This window comes from Dysidea avara, chromosome 3 (genome assembly GCF_963678975.1).
Source record: "Dysidea avara chromosome 3, odDysAvar1.4, whole genome shotgun sequence".
Classification (NCBI taxonomy): domain Eukaryota; kingdom Metazoa; phylum Porifera; class Demospongiae; order Dictyoceratida; family Dysideidae; genus Dysidea; species Dysidea avara.
Genome location: NC_089274.1, coordinates 10,092,387 through 10,106,770, shown reverse-complemented (window position 1 = coordinate 10,106,770; position 14,384 = coordinate 10,092,387). Strand labels below are relative to the sequence as shown.

The following is a 14,384-nucleotide window of genomic DNA, read 5'->3' as shown; positions in this document are numbered from 1 at the left end:
TATTAAACCGATTCATCAAATTTGTCAAAATTTTTTGACGTCAAAATTTCCTTGTGTATGGTAGATCTATGAAATTATGAACTTGACTATTGAGTAGATTTTAGCTAGAATTTTCATTTATAAAGTAGAAATAAAGTGAGGTGATCAGCCATGATAGCAGTGGCTCAGTGGTTAAGGATTTGGGTTTTCAGTATAGAGGTCCTACTACAGAGTACTACAGAGTGCTACCCCACTACCCTACTACCCTACAGAGTGCTACCCTACTACTGGTTTGAACTCTAGTCAGTAACTTTTTTCAACATTTTTATGCATCTTTTTTACCCTGCAGTGACTGTTATATTAGAGTATTTCGACCCCACGATTTACAGTTGTTTGGTTTTTGCCTTATGACTCTGTAGCTGTTAATGCGATTTCTTCTAAACCACAAAAGATTTGAGCTATGATGGTTAACCTATATGCATACCGATTTTTAAGTCTTTCCCATAAATGGTTTACCCTGTAGGCGTGACAAGTTGGTCTTTTTTAATGCAAATAATCATCTATAGCTCTATGATTATTAATCAGATTTGCACCAAACTTGGTATGTGATTGTGCCATACACATTCTTAAAGTGTACCAAAGCGCAAGACAATTGAGCTACACTTTGCATTTTATAATGGTTTTTGTAAAGTGTAAGAAAAGAAGAATCTAAACCCCCCGAGCCCCCTAAACGAAGAAAGAAAGAAAAAAACATGATGAAATTAAGCCAAATTTTGAAAGCTTATATTTCACGATTGTGTTAAGCAATATAGTAAAATTTGGTATGTGGGGTACTGAAGGTGGCAGGCGTTTGCAGTGTAAAAATGATGCCAATTTGAGAATGTAGCACAGAGCTACGTATGTGTGAAAACTGCATTTTGTTTTTTCCCGTAAATATACTCATGGTATGGCGCACTGGCTTTCTTGGCCACATGACACACTGCGTAGTTGGTAATTACTGAATATTTATGACATTTATTTTGGAGTTACCATAGATACTATAGAGTTATGTAATGCATGAGTTTGTCACAATGTTTTGTGAAGATGCAATATGATTGAGGCTGCTTGTAGTCGCCAACAGGATGTGTACTGAAAAAATGACCTCCCATCCGCATGGAAATCCAAATTTTTGTGTATGAGAAACAAGTAATCAATTGCAAGTTTTCCTGGCCTTATAAACAAATTGTTGTAATTTCTGTGGTACTTGTAGCTAAGCTTAGATATCGTACCAGTACCCTTTATTTTAAGTATTGCTAGGTATCCAGTAAAGTATCAATTTGTACATACTTATCAGAGTATTTTTATAATGACACGGAGTAAGGTACATTTGTAAGTACAGGTAATTCTGCCTTGGAACGAAAACTTGGTATGCTAATGCAGTGTCCTATCTACAAGCCAAAATTGAAGCGAATCGGTTATTCTATCGCTAAGTTTGACATGAATTTGTAGCATTATCGTGGATAATTTTATTCAAAACCTTTGAAAATGTTAGGCAGCCCAAGCTCATATTTTTGATTTTCTAAGATTTATAAGGAGATCATACCTTTGGGTAATTGCATAGCAAAAATCATAAGAATTCATGTAGCACAGCACAGACAGAGTGGCAGTCAATTTTTAAGCAGTTGTTCTATTGAAATACAAAGAGAAAATATTCGCAAATTACATAATTTTTTTATAATACACACTGCTGCTTACCCCCAAAGGGTATGAACTTTCCACTTGATTTATAAGCTGCAGGTGAGTGGTACTTTAGTCTCTATACTTTTAAAGAGGATTGGTAAGCCTGTAGAAGGAGCTACTTGTTTACATGCTGTTAAATTTTGGCTCATAACTCCTCAGCAGCCGAAATGAAATTTGTACTGCAGATGCACCATAAGATAGGCTTTAAAATGATTCCTAGAGTTCGTGCTATCTCATTGTGAGTGCAGTGTTAGAGCGATTTTATAAAAGAGTGTCCGGAAATACCCTCATTTACCTTACTGAGGAAGGGGTACTCAAATAGAGAGTACTCGGGAGTTTACACTAATAATCAAGTTCATAAAAGTTTTATCTCTCTAAATGTGAACACCTTACAATTACCAACAAATGGTCCCCCATCAACTCAAATATACAAACTTTATAACAACGCCATAAAGAAAGTGACATCTACTAAATACCACGGCACTACAGTACCATTAATTCTAACCTCTCCTGGTCAGACCTCATTGCATGTATTTGCTGACGTAACTGAAGTATGCTTGTGATCTTAGGACATTAGAACATTGTTTCAAGTTTGTTTGCAGAAATTCAAGCGTAGATCTAACTTTATATTGCAGACCAATAATTGAATACGCATCCACAATATGGTCTCTACACACCATAACCAGATATTCAGAAACTTGAAATAATACAGCATAGAGCTGCTCGTTTTGTTTTTAATGAATTCTCAGATATGCTAGTGTAACTAATATGATAAACAAGCTAAAGTGGACAACCCTTCAATGTCGAAGAAATATTGATAAGTATGTTTTACAAGATGCTAACTGGTCATGTTAGCCTAGACTTTCAAAACTATTTACATCCTACCGTAAGGCAAGAAATTTTTGTGGGATAATAATTTTCGTGGATTTCATGGTGCAAAGAATATTCACAAAAATTGGTGATTTTTCAGCCCACACTAAATGCGAAACTAATTGTAGCACGAAGATCGTCTAAGCAGTTAACAGTATGCAATAAGTAATTATGCGATCATGTGGATTAGTTGTTTCCTTGACGCATGGCAGCACTTCTCCAAACTTTGCAAGCCAGAAGTCTTTGTAAATATGGTAGCCATGCACAACTGTATGAAGCGAAAAGAACATAGCTGCAGTTGATGATCACTAAGTAACTAATGAGCTAAACTGCGCAGTAGCTAGCTGAGTACGTAATGTGACAAAATTACATGATCAATAGACACAAAAATTTATTACCACGAAAATTACACATAATAAAGATTTTTGTTAATCCACGAAAATTTAATTCCACAAAAATTTCTTGCCCTACGGTAATACATCCAGTACACGTGGTCACAACTTAAGATACAGGCAAGTCCCTACCAGAATTGACGCATACCTTCATTTCTACCTACCCTCAACCATCTAGCTATGGAATTCACCATCTCCTGATGTTGTGCACTCACAATGGCTTTAACTTACATGTACATTATACATTACCCCCAAATTAAATAAAATTAAACAGGCTTCGCCAATTAACAGAATCAAAGCCCACCGGAAGTTTGAAGAGAGGCTTCGCGAGACCATAGATAATATACCTACTGACAGCGAGACTAGCTAGATTGTCAGCAGTGGGACCCGCCCATATTAACAAAACAAAAAGACTCCGCCAGCACTCGAGATTAACCTGGACCTCACTCACCTGGGGAACAGTTCACTGTTCTCCCTTCCGCCATTCTCGTATGAAAGCTGCTAGCTTCTTTTCTTGAAGTAGACGGTGGTGAGTATCACTTAGTATCACTAGTTGGTTGCGTGTCTATTTGTCTACAAGGCCAGTACTGGCGTTAGTCGTAGCGTGTAGTATTATAATTATTTGTGTTGCACTTTTATTAGATAAGCGCTAGTCGAAGCGCTAGCCATATCCCAGAGCCAAAATATTTCGAGGGAAAATTTTCGCTGATTTCGCGTTATCAGTATTATTATTATTAATTGACAAAAATTGCTTGGCAGCACAAGACTGTCAAGCTAGGCCGCAGGCCTTTGAGAGTGCCCTAGGCTTGTTGTTCTCCATAAATCATCAAGATTCTTCTTAAATAATGCTATACGATTGGTGCAGAAATAACATCTGCTGGAAGAGAATTCAACAAGTTAACAACTCTGTTGAGGAAAAAAATTATGCCTCACTATAGCAGCCAGCTGAGATCGAAATTTAAAGGGTTTATGGTGGTGACCTCTGGTGGTATCCGTATTACTCAAAGTGAAAAATGAGGTAGGGTTGATGTCATAGTAACCATTCAATATCTTGTAGGTCTCAATTAGATCTCCCCTTTGATGTCTACAGTACAGTGAATATAAACCAAGTCTCTCTAGATGAGTTTCGTATGGTAAATCAAATAAACTTGGTAATGACTTGGTGGCACATCTCTGTACTTTCTCTAGGAGATCAATATCTTTCGTTAAGTAAGGGCTCCAGGCCTTGTGACCTGGATGCAATACTCCAAGTGAGGTCTGACATACATTTTGTACAAAAAAGTCAACAAGTCAACAGAAAAAAAGTTTGAAGGACCTTCTTAGCAAACCAAGAACTTGCATAACTTTTGCTGCAGCCTTACTACACTGTACATGTAGAGATAGTTTCAAGTCTTCAGTGTACCAAATACCAAGATCTTTTTCTTCTTGCACTTCTGTGATTTCAAAGGGTAAGTTGGTGGAACTGTCCAGGTTAATGGAGCAGAGTTACCAATCCGTATCAGCTTACATTTAGCTATATTGAACTGAAGCAACCATGTGTGAGACCACTGCAACAATCGGTCAACATCACTTTGCAGCCTAAGACGATCGTCAAAGCTCTGAATAACAGAATAGATTTTTGTGGCATCAGCAAACATTCTTACATTACTTTCGATAAGGCCCGGGATGTCATTAACATATAATGTAAACAACAGGGGCCCTAAAACAGACCCCCTGGGGGACTCCACTCACCACCTGAGCTCAAGATGACAAGTGACCATTCAACACAACTCTCTGGAAGCGGTTAATTGGAAAGAAAGTTTGATAGCCACAAAGACAAATTACCACGAACAACAAATGCTTCCAACTTACAGAGATCAATCTATGATGAGGTACAGAATCAAATGCCTTACTGTAGTCTAGAAATATGACATCAATGCCAAATCCTTGATCCAAAGCAGAAGTCCATGCACTCTTCAAAAGCAGAGATGCCAACCTCTGAACAATTTTAGGAGTGAGACCTCAAACACTACCAGCAATGTGGACCAGATTCAAGTGCAGCTCCAGGATTTTTGGTAGTGAAGACCAAAAAAGAAAAAAAGAAGAAAAGAAAAAATAATAAAAGTCGCTGCATGTTCTAAGTACAAAAATAAGCACAGGTCTGCCCAATTTTAAGGACAGGGCTAATTACGAAGCAGATCAGGCGCGAGAAATGCGTGAGAACTAAGCTGAAAGAGTGAGAAACAGAGGGTTTAATAGGCTTGAGAGCGTGAGATTACTAGCCAAAGTGGCTATTGGTAGTCACATTGTTTTGAAAATGAACAGGGACAGGGTAGCTACTGAAGTTTAAAATTTTCATTAACTGCATAAGGAAAATGTAATGAAAATGTTTATGTTGTTAACCAGGGCCGCCCAGAGAAATTAAGGGGCCCAGGGCAAAGAGTTAAAGTGGGGCCCCAGAGGCAAGGAGGTTTCCATTCTGAATCACAACTTTACCCAAGCTGTAAGTTGAAGACAAAAAAAAAAAATAGGTCATGACCTGCTAACAATTTATTTATTTATTTATTTTAATGTTATTTAAACAGGGAGACAGAATCAGCAAAAGCTGTTTTTCAGCTGTGCCCTGAACAAGCATACAAAACAATTATAGGTACATATATACACACAATTAACTAAATATGACTTAAATAAGCTAGCTTAAAGCTATTTAATGAGTTCATCTCGGTGATTGAGATAGGCAGGCTGTTCCATATAATTGTGCCACGATTATATAGACTTCGTTTGCCATAGTTTAATCGCACAGCAGGTACATACAAACGATGGACATGACAATAGCTACCTCTCACAACCATATCTCCTATTATTATTATTATATTTGTTACTGTGCAGAAATCAAAAAGATTGTTGTGCACAGGTGTGATCATAATGAATGTTCAGGTTAGTACAAAACTCATCTAAGGTAGGGGAGTGAATTACAAAGGGGGGGAGTGTGTTCCAGAGTCTGATTGTAGAAGGGAAAAAGGAAAATTTATAAGAATCAATCATAGTGTCAAGCTGTTTATAATGACCTTCCCTTGATGGACGATGATTAGGTATTAGATCATTTGTGGGTATACTTAGATTGCCATTAATTATCTTATACATTGTAGTTATCTTAGACTTGTTTCTTCTTTCTTCGAGGGTAGGTAAATTTAATGATGACATCATAGTCCAGTCATTTTATGGTTTGACCTTAAACTAATTGCAACACAAATGGTTTCAACAGTTTCTAGCACAGAAAAATGTGCTCTATAACATATCAAAAGTCCCGGAAAATACCATAAGGGGAAAGTGACCTTTTGCATGACCTTTTTAGCCATTTTTAGCAAAAAAGTAGGAGTTGTGCTTCTATTTCACCTGTACACTATCCAAACTATTTACATTTGGTATCAAATGATTGTTCTCACTATAAGGAACAAGATGATACTTGTTTGGTATCCATAGCTTAATTTGTTCCAAAGTTATCATCATTTTACTGGACAAAACTGACATTATTTAGTACCGCCCACGCACTTAATTAAATTTTGGTTTAACCCATTTATTGCTTGTCTAATGGTAGTTTTCCCATGGCAAGGGACTTTTTATAACAGAGGGTCACAATGAAGACTAGAAGGTGCATATGTTGCCATGGAAACCAAGAAATAGCATAGCTTTATATCCAATTCGGTTGTTTTCATTCTCTATTGTCATGAAGATGGATTTAATTCTTTATAATTCCAAACCTGACATTGTACAAATTAAGTTAGGTACATACACAATGACACTCATTATAATAAAATTGTACTTCAACCATGGCCATGGTAGTGGAAAATCTGTTCTCTTGTGTATATAAATGATAAGTTTCGCTTTCATTCAGTGTTGGTGTCTGTATCATCTTCTTCATGGATTGAGATATCTGAGTTGGTGCAGCCTGTTCCAATGCAGTTGCCATAAACAGAAGAGCATTTCACATTGAATTTCTTGCAAGTGCATATCATGCTGCTGTAGTCAGTGTGGCAGTTACATCTAATCATTTTCAACAGCTCATCTGGAGCTTGCAATTTACTGACTATATGTACATGATTATATGTACATACTTACTTTGCAATTTCTTTCCAAGAAGCAGTTAAGAATATTAATGAACTGCTGCTTGTTGGTGCTGTTCGATAAAAAGTTCCCTTCTTCATATTTAGCTTCGTATCTTTGGTGAATGACACATGAGAAGTCATCAACAAAAGATATGGTGCATCTGAGGAGGGTCAAAGGATGCTCTGGAGTGGCTATGTCATTCACCAAAGATACAAAGTTGAACATGAAGAAGGGAACTTTTTTATCGAACAGCACCAACAAGCAACAGTTCATTAATATGCTTAGCTGCTTCTTGGAAAGAAATTGTAAAGTGTACCATGCTTCAGGAGATGCTGGTGTGATGAATGTACAAAAAGCAGTAGAATTAGCCAGAGTAGCAGACACTCTGCTAGTTGGTAATGACACCGATATTCTTGTATCTGTTTGTGACTACTGCAAGGGAACAGGCTGCACCAACTCAGATACCCCCAATCCAAGAAGAAGTGATACAGATACCAACACTAAATGAAAGCAAAACTTACCATTTATATACACAAGAAAATAGATTTTCCACTACCACGGCCATACAATTTTCAATGTCATTGTATATGTACCTAACTTAATGTCAGGTTTGGAATTGTAAAGAATTAAATCCATCTTCATGACAATAGAGCATGAAACAACTGAATTGTGACTGTCTCTGGGAAAACCGGTCTTATCGTCCATTTAAAAGTATCGAGAAACATTAGTTTTAAATATTCAGAGGGTTGTGGCTTGCCAGTGGTGGTAGCTACGTATACACTGTAAATACAGTAGTGGTCACAACACACTAACACAGGTGTGATATTGTTGTCCAAACTGGCACATCCTTACAAGAGTAGTATGCACACCATACACTGTTAAAAATAGGGTGTAATCCAATCACCTTTGGGGGAGTTCTAACTGCTGTTTAAATTAAACTACTTTGAAGGGAGTTGTAGTACTCTCCAGGGGTGCTCTAGGAGCAACTAAAAGGTGTTACAAGGGCATTGCAACATTCCCTAAGGGTGTTCTAGGAATAGCTATAAAGGTGTTCTAGTGCTCTCCATGGTGGCATTTTGTTGAAAAGAAATGTAGGCTTGCTATAGTATTCCAGTAACCTTCATGTTGATTTCAATTTATACTCAATGACTACCAACAACAAAGCACATTAGCAGTATGCAATAATATATTTGCAACACCTTATACTTACCACATAGTTGTTTCCAAGTCACTCTTATAGAAGTTAGCAAACTGTACTTATAACCTAATTTTCAATAGAAACATCCAATTGTGGGTTTCAATATATCTAGGTGTAGGCAAACACCCTTACAGTGGCTTAGCTATTATTGGGGAGTAAAATGACATTTGTGGTGTTCAACAACACCCCAAGTGCTACAATACTCCCCTAGGGTGTTTTAAATACCATGGGTGTACATGAACACCTTTACGATGGGTGTACCTGTAACACCTCGTTTTAACAGTGTATTAGTCACACTAATAATAGTGTGACCATACATGTACAGCTGAAAAAAAAAAACTTGTGCATTCAAGAGTGGAAGGGTAGAATGTGATAGCTTTATTATCAAAGTCAACTACTCATCATAGTATTATTGTGAAATATTACATCATCTGCAGTTTCATAATTGGTGTAACATTCCTGGAATGTCAGCAATACTGATACAAACAGTACACAACACTATTATAGTTAGTCAGCAACTTACTGCTTTCAAATCTCTACTTAAACATTGTTTCAAAATGTATACAAAACCTATATCACCAAGCCTGGAGTTTGATTGTGGATTTAATTTCACTCAACTGAGGCTACCTTAAAATATGTATGGGCCCCACTGATCATCAGTATACAAATTTTTCATCTCTCTACTGTTGACTGGATTAATCTAATGGAAATTCTATGAGTTAATGTTAATCAAGAGTAGATTTACTCTTGGTTAATGCAAATTGGTTACTTTATTGATACAAACATACCAGCTGTGCTCATCAACTTGAATTGTCACTACAATAAAATGTGTATTTGTGCATACCACATACACATCACATACTTCGGTGGAGTATGTGATGTGTAGGAGATGATGGTTCACATTTGCTAACTAATGGACAAATGTGAACTATCATCTCCTACACATCACATACACCACAGGAGTACATGCTATGTACAACACATTAACATACCACATACGCACAAATACACGTTTTATTGTAATGTGTCTGTGTAATGGCTTAGTACAAAATGAGTTTATTTATAGCACATAAATTCAATAAAATTGATGCTTTTCTATACATCCTGCTACCTCTAAATGATAAAGGATGCCAAAGAACACCTAACTTTTAATACTAGAATCATCTATAATAGCAGAAAATAGTTTTTCATTTACAAATCTGTCATGTACACCAATATACACCGGCAGTCACACTGCTTGTCTTGTGTGCTTCACACACTATATCTTAAAATTGTGCCTGTACCCCATGGGTGTGCTGCTGGTTACGTGTGCTTCAGTTTTAACAGTGTACAGGATTTTCACACATTTTACAGCAATTTATTACCTTCCAGATCATCTACTGAAGAAGTAGTCAACAGCTAAGTTTCCCACCATTTTAGATAGTTTTTTAAACTGAGGTTACCTGTATCAAACAAGCTCCAAAAGAGGTGGGAGGCGGCGGACCTGGAAGGCGGGCAAGATACTGTTTTAAAATTAAAGAGGAATGTGTTGGGATATATTTGGACTCCCTGTTTAAATATTACTATTACTATACTACTATTACTATATTAAGCCAAGTTATGGGCCATTTAGGGCTCAAAACTGGCTAAAATGAAAGGAACCTTACAGCACAGGTCATTGTCCAATACCACAGAGCTATACAGCCACACACAGCCATCTCCTGGTTGGCCAGGGCTCCATCAAGGCCCCAGACCACTCGTATGGCTCGCCACTGCTTGAAAAAGGCAGCTAGAAAAAGCAGACCACTTTACTCTGGTCGACTATGGCAGTGAAATTCGATAGTGCATTCTTAAAGCTTTGTGTTTGTGTGAAAAAATCAAACTTCCTGTCTTGGGCGATAAGACCAGTTTTGCAGATCTAGCTACAATTGCATATAAAACTATGCTATTTCTCGGTTTCCATGGTAACAAATGCATCTTCTAGTCTTCATTATGACCCTCTGTTATAAAAAGTCCCTCGCCATGGGAAAATTACCATTAGACAAGCAATAAATGGGTCAAACCAAAATTTAATTAAATGCGTGGGCGGTACTAAATAATGTCAGTTTTGTCCAGTAAAATGATGATAACTTTAGAAAAAAATTAAGCTATGGATACCAAACAAGTATCATCTTGTTCCTTATAGTGAGAACAATCATTTGATACCAAATGTAAATAGTTTGGATAGTGTACAGGTGATATAGAAGCAGGAATCCTATTTTTTTGCTAAAAATGGCTAAAAAGGTCATGCAAAAGGTCACTTTCCCCTTATGGGATTTTCCAGGACTTTTGATATGTTATAGAGCACATTTTTCTGTGCTAGAAACTGTTGAAACCATTTGTGTTGCAATTAGTTTAAGGTTGACCCTTTTTTTTTTTCATAAAATGACTGGGCTATCATTCTTGTTACACTACTAAATCCAGAAAAATCATTGTAGCAAAATCTATCTGCTCTCCTTTGGATGGACTCAAGTTGGTTTATGTTGGTGTGGGTGTGGAGGGCCCAGACAGAGGATGCATATTCAACAATGGGACGGACCATCATCTTATAACAATTGCTCTTAACAGAAACAGGGCATTGGTGAAGGTTACGGCGCAAGAATCCATTAACCTGGTTTGCTTTGCTAGTGACTCTTTGAATGTGTTCATTCCATGATAGTTTCTGGTCAATGGTGACCCCGAGATATTTCGTGTGAGGAACCTCAGAGATGATAGAATTCTCCAGATGATAGCTATGAATGATGGGATTCCTTATCTATAAGCTTGCTACACTGCTCCTCTAAAGAATACTGTGACTGCTCTATTAGAGTATTTAGATCTGACTGCTCTATTAGAGTATATCGATCTTTTAAACAGGTATTCAGGGGCCCTTCATGGGGCCTCCTGGGGCCCCTTTCAGGCTGGGGCCCGGGGCAAAATGCCTCGGTTCCCCCCCTTGTGGACGGCCCTGTTGTTAATATAATTAGGTAAATCTTTTGTTTCTCAGGCCCAACCGACCCTATATTTTTCAGAGCCGAAAACACTATTAACATTTATGTTAATCATGTGATCACCTTGCAAGCAGCGAAAATGCAACGAAGGGTAGCAAAGTTACCTTTAAGCTGTCATAAAAGTAATTAATACACTATTAAAAATGAAAGAGTAACCAACTCTCTGAAGAGAATAACCATTACTCTGAAGAGTAAGTAACACCACCTCGCACCACCTTCAGCGCATGTGTTACTCTTTTAGAGTAATGGTTACTCCCCAGCATAGGCGGCGGAAAGGGGGGGGCTAGGGGGCTAAAGCCCCCCCTAGGTCTGCTGAGGGGGGGCTTAGCCCCCCCTCAGAATGATATCACACCGAAATTATCTTTCTTGGAGTGGGGCTGAAAACCGTGATAAAGATCGAGATACTCTAATAGAGCAGTCACTCTAATAAAGTGTCAGTGTGTAGCGAGCTATGTAAGGATTTTTATGTAGTTTATCAGCTAGAAATGGTAGCTGGTGAGGTGGAAAGCTCTTGTGAGTTGGTTGTGACCTTTTTTTTTTTTTTTTTTTTTTTTGGTCTCACCTTACCAAACTATAGAAATGAGTCTGGGTCAGCTCAGCGGAGCCCCCCCTCATATCAACTACTTCCTCCGCCGCTGCTCTCCAGGGGTGTTAAATCCTCCCTATTATGGGAACTCTTCATTTTAACAGTGTACTCAACATCTAACCATATACACCTGCATGTAGCTGCCTACACATCAGGGGAACTTGGTAGGTTAGAGGCCTAGGGGACACTTATAATCTTTAACTGATACTGGATAATGGGTCTGCTAGGACGAGACTAGATATTTCACAGCACTGATGAGTGTATATCAACGTTGAAACCGGGTCACTACTGCTGACCCGGATGACCCACTGACCCGGATTTGACCCGGATATGACCCGATTAATTAAAGCCGAGACGTGTTTCGGCTAGTCTCGAGCGAGCGAACGATCATCCATCGGTCACTATGTTAAGACTCCCCCAATTGTGGAGCTGATTCGGGCAGAGTCTCAGTTTGCCGTGGACTAAGAAAGTCCCGGTTTGTCCAGCACAGGCCATTTATGTGCTGGGGGTGGTAGGCAAGGGCAGTCCATCAAGCCCGGGTAAAAAAAAAAAAAAAAAAAAAAAACGAGTCTACATTTTGAGCGTTCGATTCGTGTTGAGTAAATATTGCAACTTCAGCCTATCTGTAGGTTGAAAACCAAAACAAACAAAGAAAAAAAGGTCTTCAATAGCTACCCTCGCGTATGTTGGTAATGCGATAAGTGGGCGTGGCTCACGAAAGAGCTACGCGATAGCGTTTAGAAGTTTCCACGTCGTCAAACGAACAATTTCGTTTCTCACGTGATCCAATCCGGGTCAGACCCGGATGACCCGGAGAAAATGTGACCCGGATGACCCGACCCGGTTTCAACGCTGGTGTATATCACAGTTTTAATGGAATAGCCTGTGGCTCAGGATTGCTGCGAGTCAGTGGCTCCCCTCCCTGGATTGATAATTAATGCACATGCATGCATACTTATTAATTTTTGTATTCCTCAACACTTCCAATTGCCATGCCCATATAGCTAGAGTATTCTGGGTTACAGAGGTGTCAGAGAGGCAGAGAGGTACCTTGGTGTGGAACTTTCACCACATATTTCACCAGACAAAAGGATGAAAGAAATCCTCATCAACAAAAACAGAAGACCTTCATAGTGCTTCTAAATTAGTTAATTGCCTGGCCTAAGAATTAGGATTTCCATATAATTTTGTTCTTTATTTAATTATTAATTTTATTGATTAGCAAAACCCATTAAGGGTAAAATGCTAATGTACCAACAATCATAACTAGTAACAAGAAATGCACAAGTAATCTTTAAGAGTGTATAAATCAATTAAATAATTCCTCAATATCTAAATTGTGATTGTCCTTGGCAGAAATGAATATTTGGCCAAAATGGCATATCGTTACTACTTTAGGAGCAGGGCCGCCCAGAGAAATTGAGGGGCCCAGGGCAAAGAGTTAAAGTGGGGCCCCTTATCTATAAGCTTGCTACACTGCTCCTCTGAAGAATACTGTGACTGCTCTATTAGAGTATTTAGATCTGACTGTTCTATTAGAGTATATCGATCTTTTAAACAAGTATTCAGGGGGCTCTTCATGGGGCCTCCTGGGGCCCCTCTCAGGCTGGGGCCCCTCTCAGGCTGGGGCCCCTCTCAGGCTGGGGCCCGGGGCAAAATGCCCCAGTTGCCCCCCCTGTGGGCGGCCCTGTTTAGGAGTTGTGAGTCAAATGCACTACTCAAAATTTGCTCTTAGGTCAGATTATCAAGCACCTTTTGTAGAAGTTAAACTCACAGCAAGTTTTGTTGTAAAGTTGCTATCATATGCCCACAGACTATTAAATACAGGCTTGCCTGCATGACAGGTATGGCCGGGTATTGAGCATTTTGTCATAGCTTAAAATATTATTTAAGCCTGTGATTGCTATGACAAAATGCTCAATGTCCATACTAGTCATGCATGCAGCCTGTGGACAACACGTAGCCACAGCCATTGAGAACCAAAATACAGGTACTGGACAAAGATTGAATAAAGGAATTCATCTGGCTGCCATATCAATAACCACTTCATCTTTATTTTTTAAAACAGTGCAAATTTCTAAAAAAGAGTACAACCCACATTATCATTACCTGCTTTACAATAATGAGTTACAGTTAGTTATACAGATTGTGAATTAGTATTATAAGCCCTCCCCTTGGTGTGAGTATTCAAATTTTTTTTTAATAGGGGAAGGGGAGTTAACAACCCAGAGGAATTGGGTCTTCTTCAAAAGGCTAACTCTCCTGTCATACAGTATGATATCGTAATCACGTAGTTGACAAAGTATGCGTGGATGAGACTTAATTAAACAGAAGGAAGAGTTGCACAAATGCACACTTCTACAGCTGTAAAAAATAGTGATGAAAACCAGGAAATTATCTAAAGATGAAACTTAACAATAATTAAACGCTCACCTTTTAAGGTGCTTGTTGTAATCTGTCAAATTCATTAAGCTTTCCCTCATAACTCCTAAATCATATCTATGATGGAATAAATGTAAACAGGTTTGCCAACCATAATTATACTA

General features: G+C 38.4%; 1 protein-coding gene across 2 annotated transcripts in view; it reads right to left on the bottom strand.

The window, feature by feature from the left end:
• The window catches only part of LOC136249291 (protein NLRC3-like), a 28,547-nt gene extending 24,994 nt beyond the window's left edge, over nt 1-3,553 (bottom strand). For both annotated transcript variants that reach the window (XM_066041250.1, XM_066041251.1), the window contains exon 1: nt 3,412-3,553. In XM_066041250.1, coding sequence (XP_065897322.1) covers nt 3,412-3,445 — 34 coding nt within the window. In that variant the 5' untranslated portion in view covers nt 3,446-3,553. The remainder of the gene's footprint in view (nt 1-3,411) is intronic.
• Nucleotides 3,554-14,384: the final 10,831 nt, after the last annotated feature.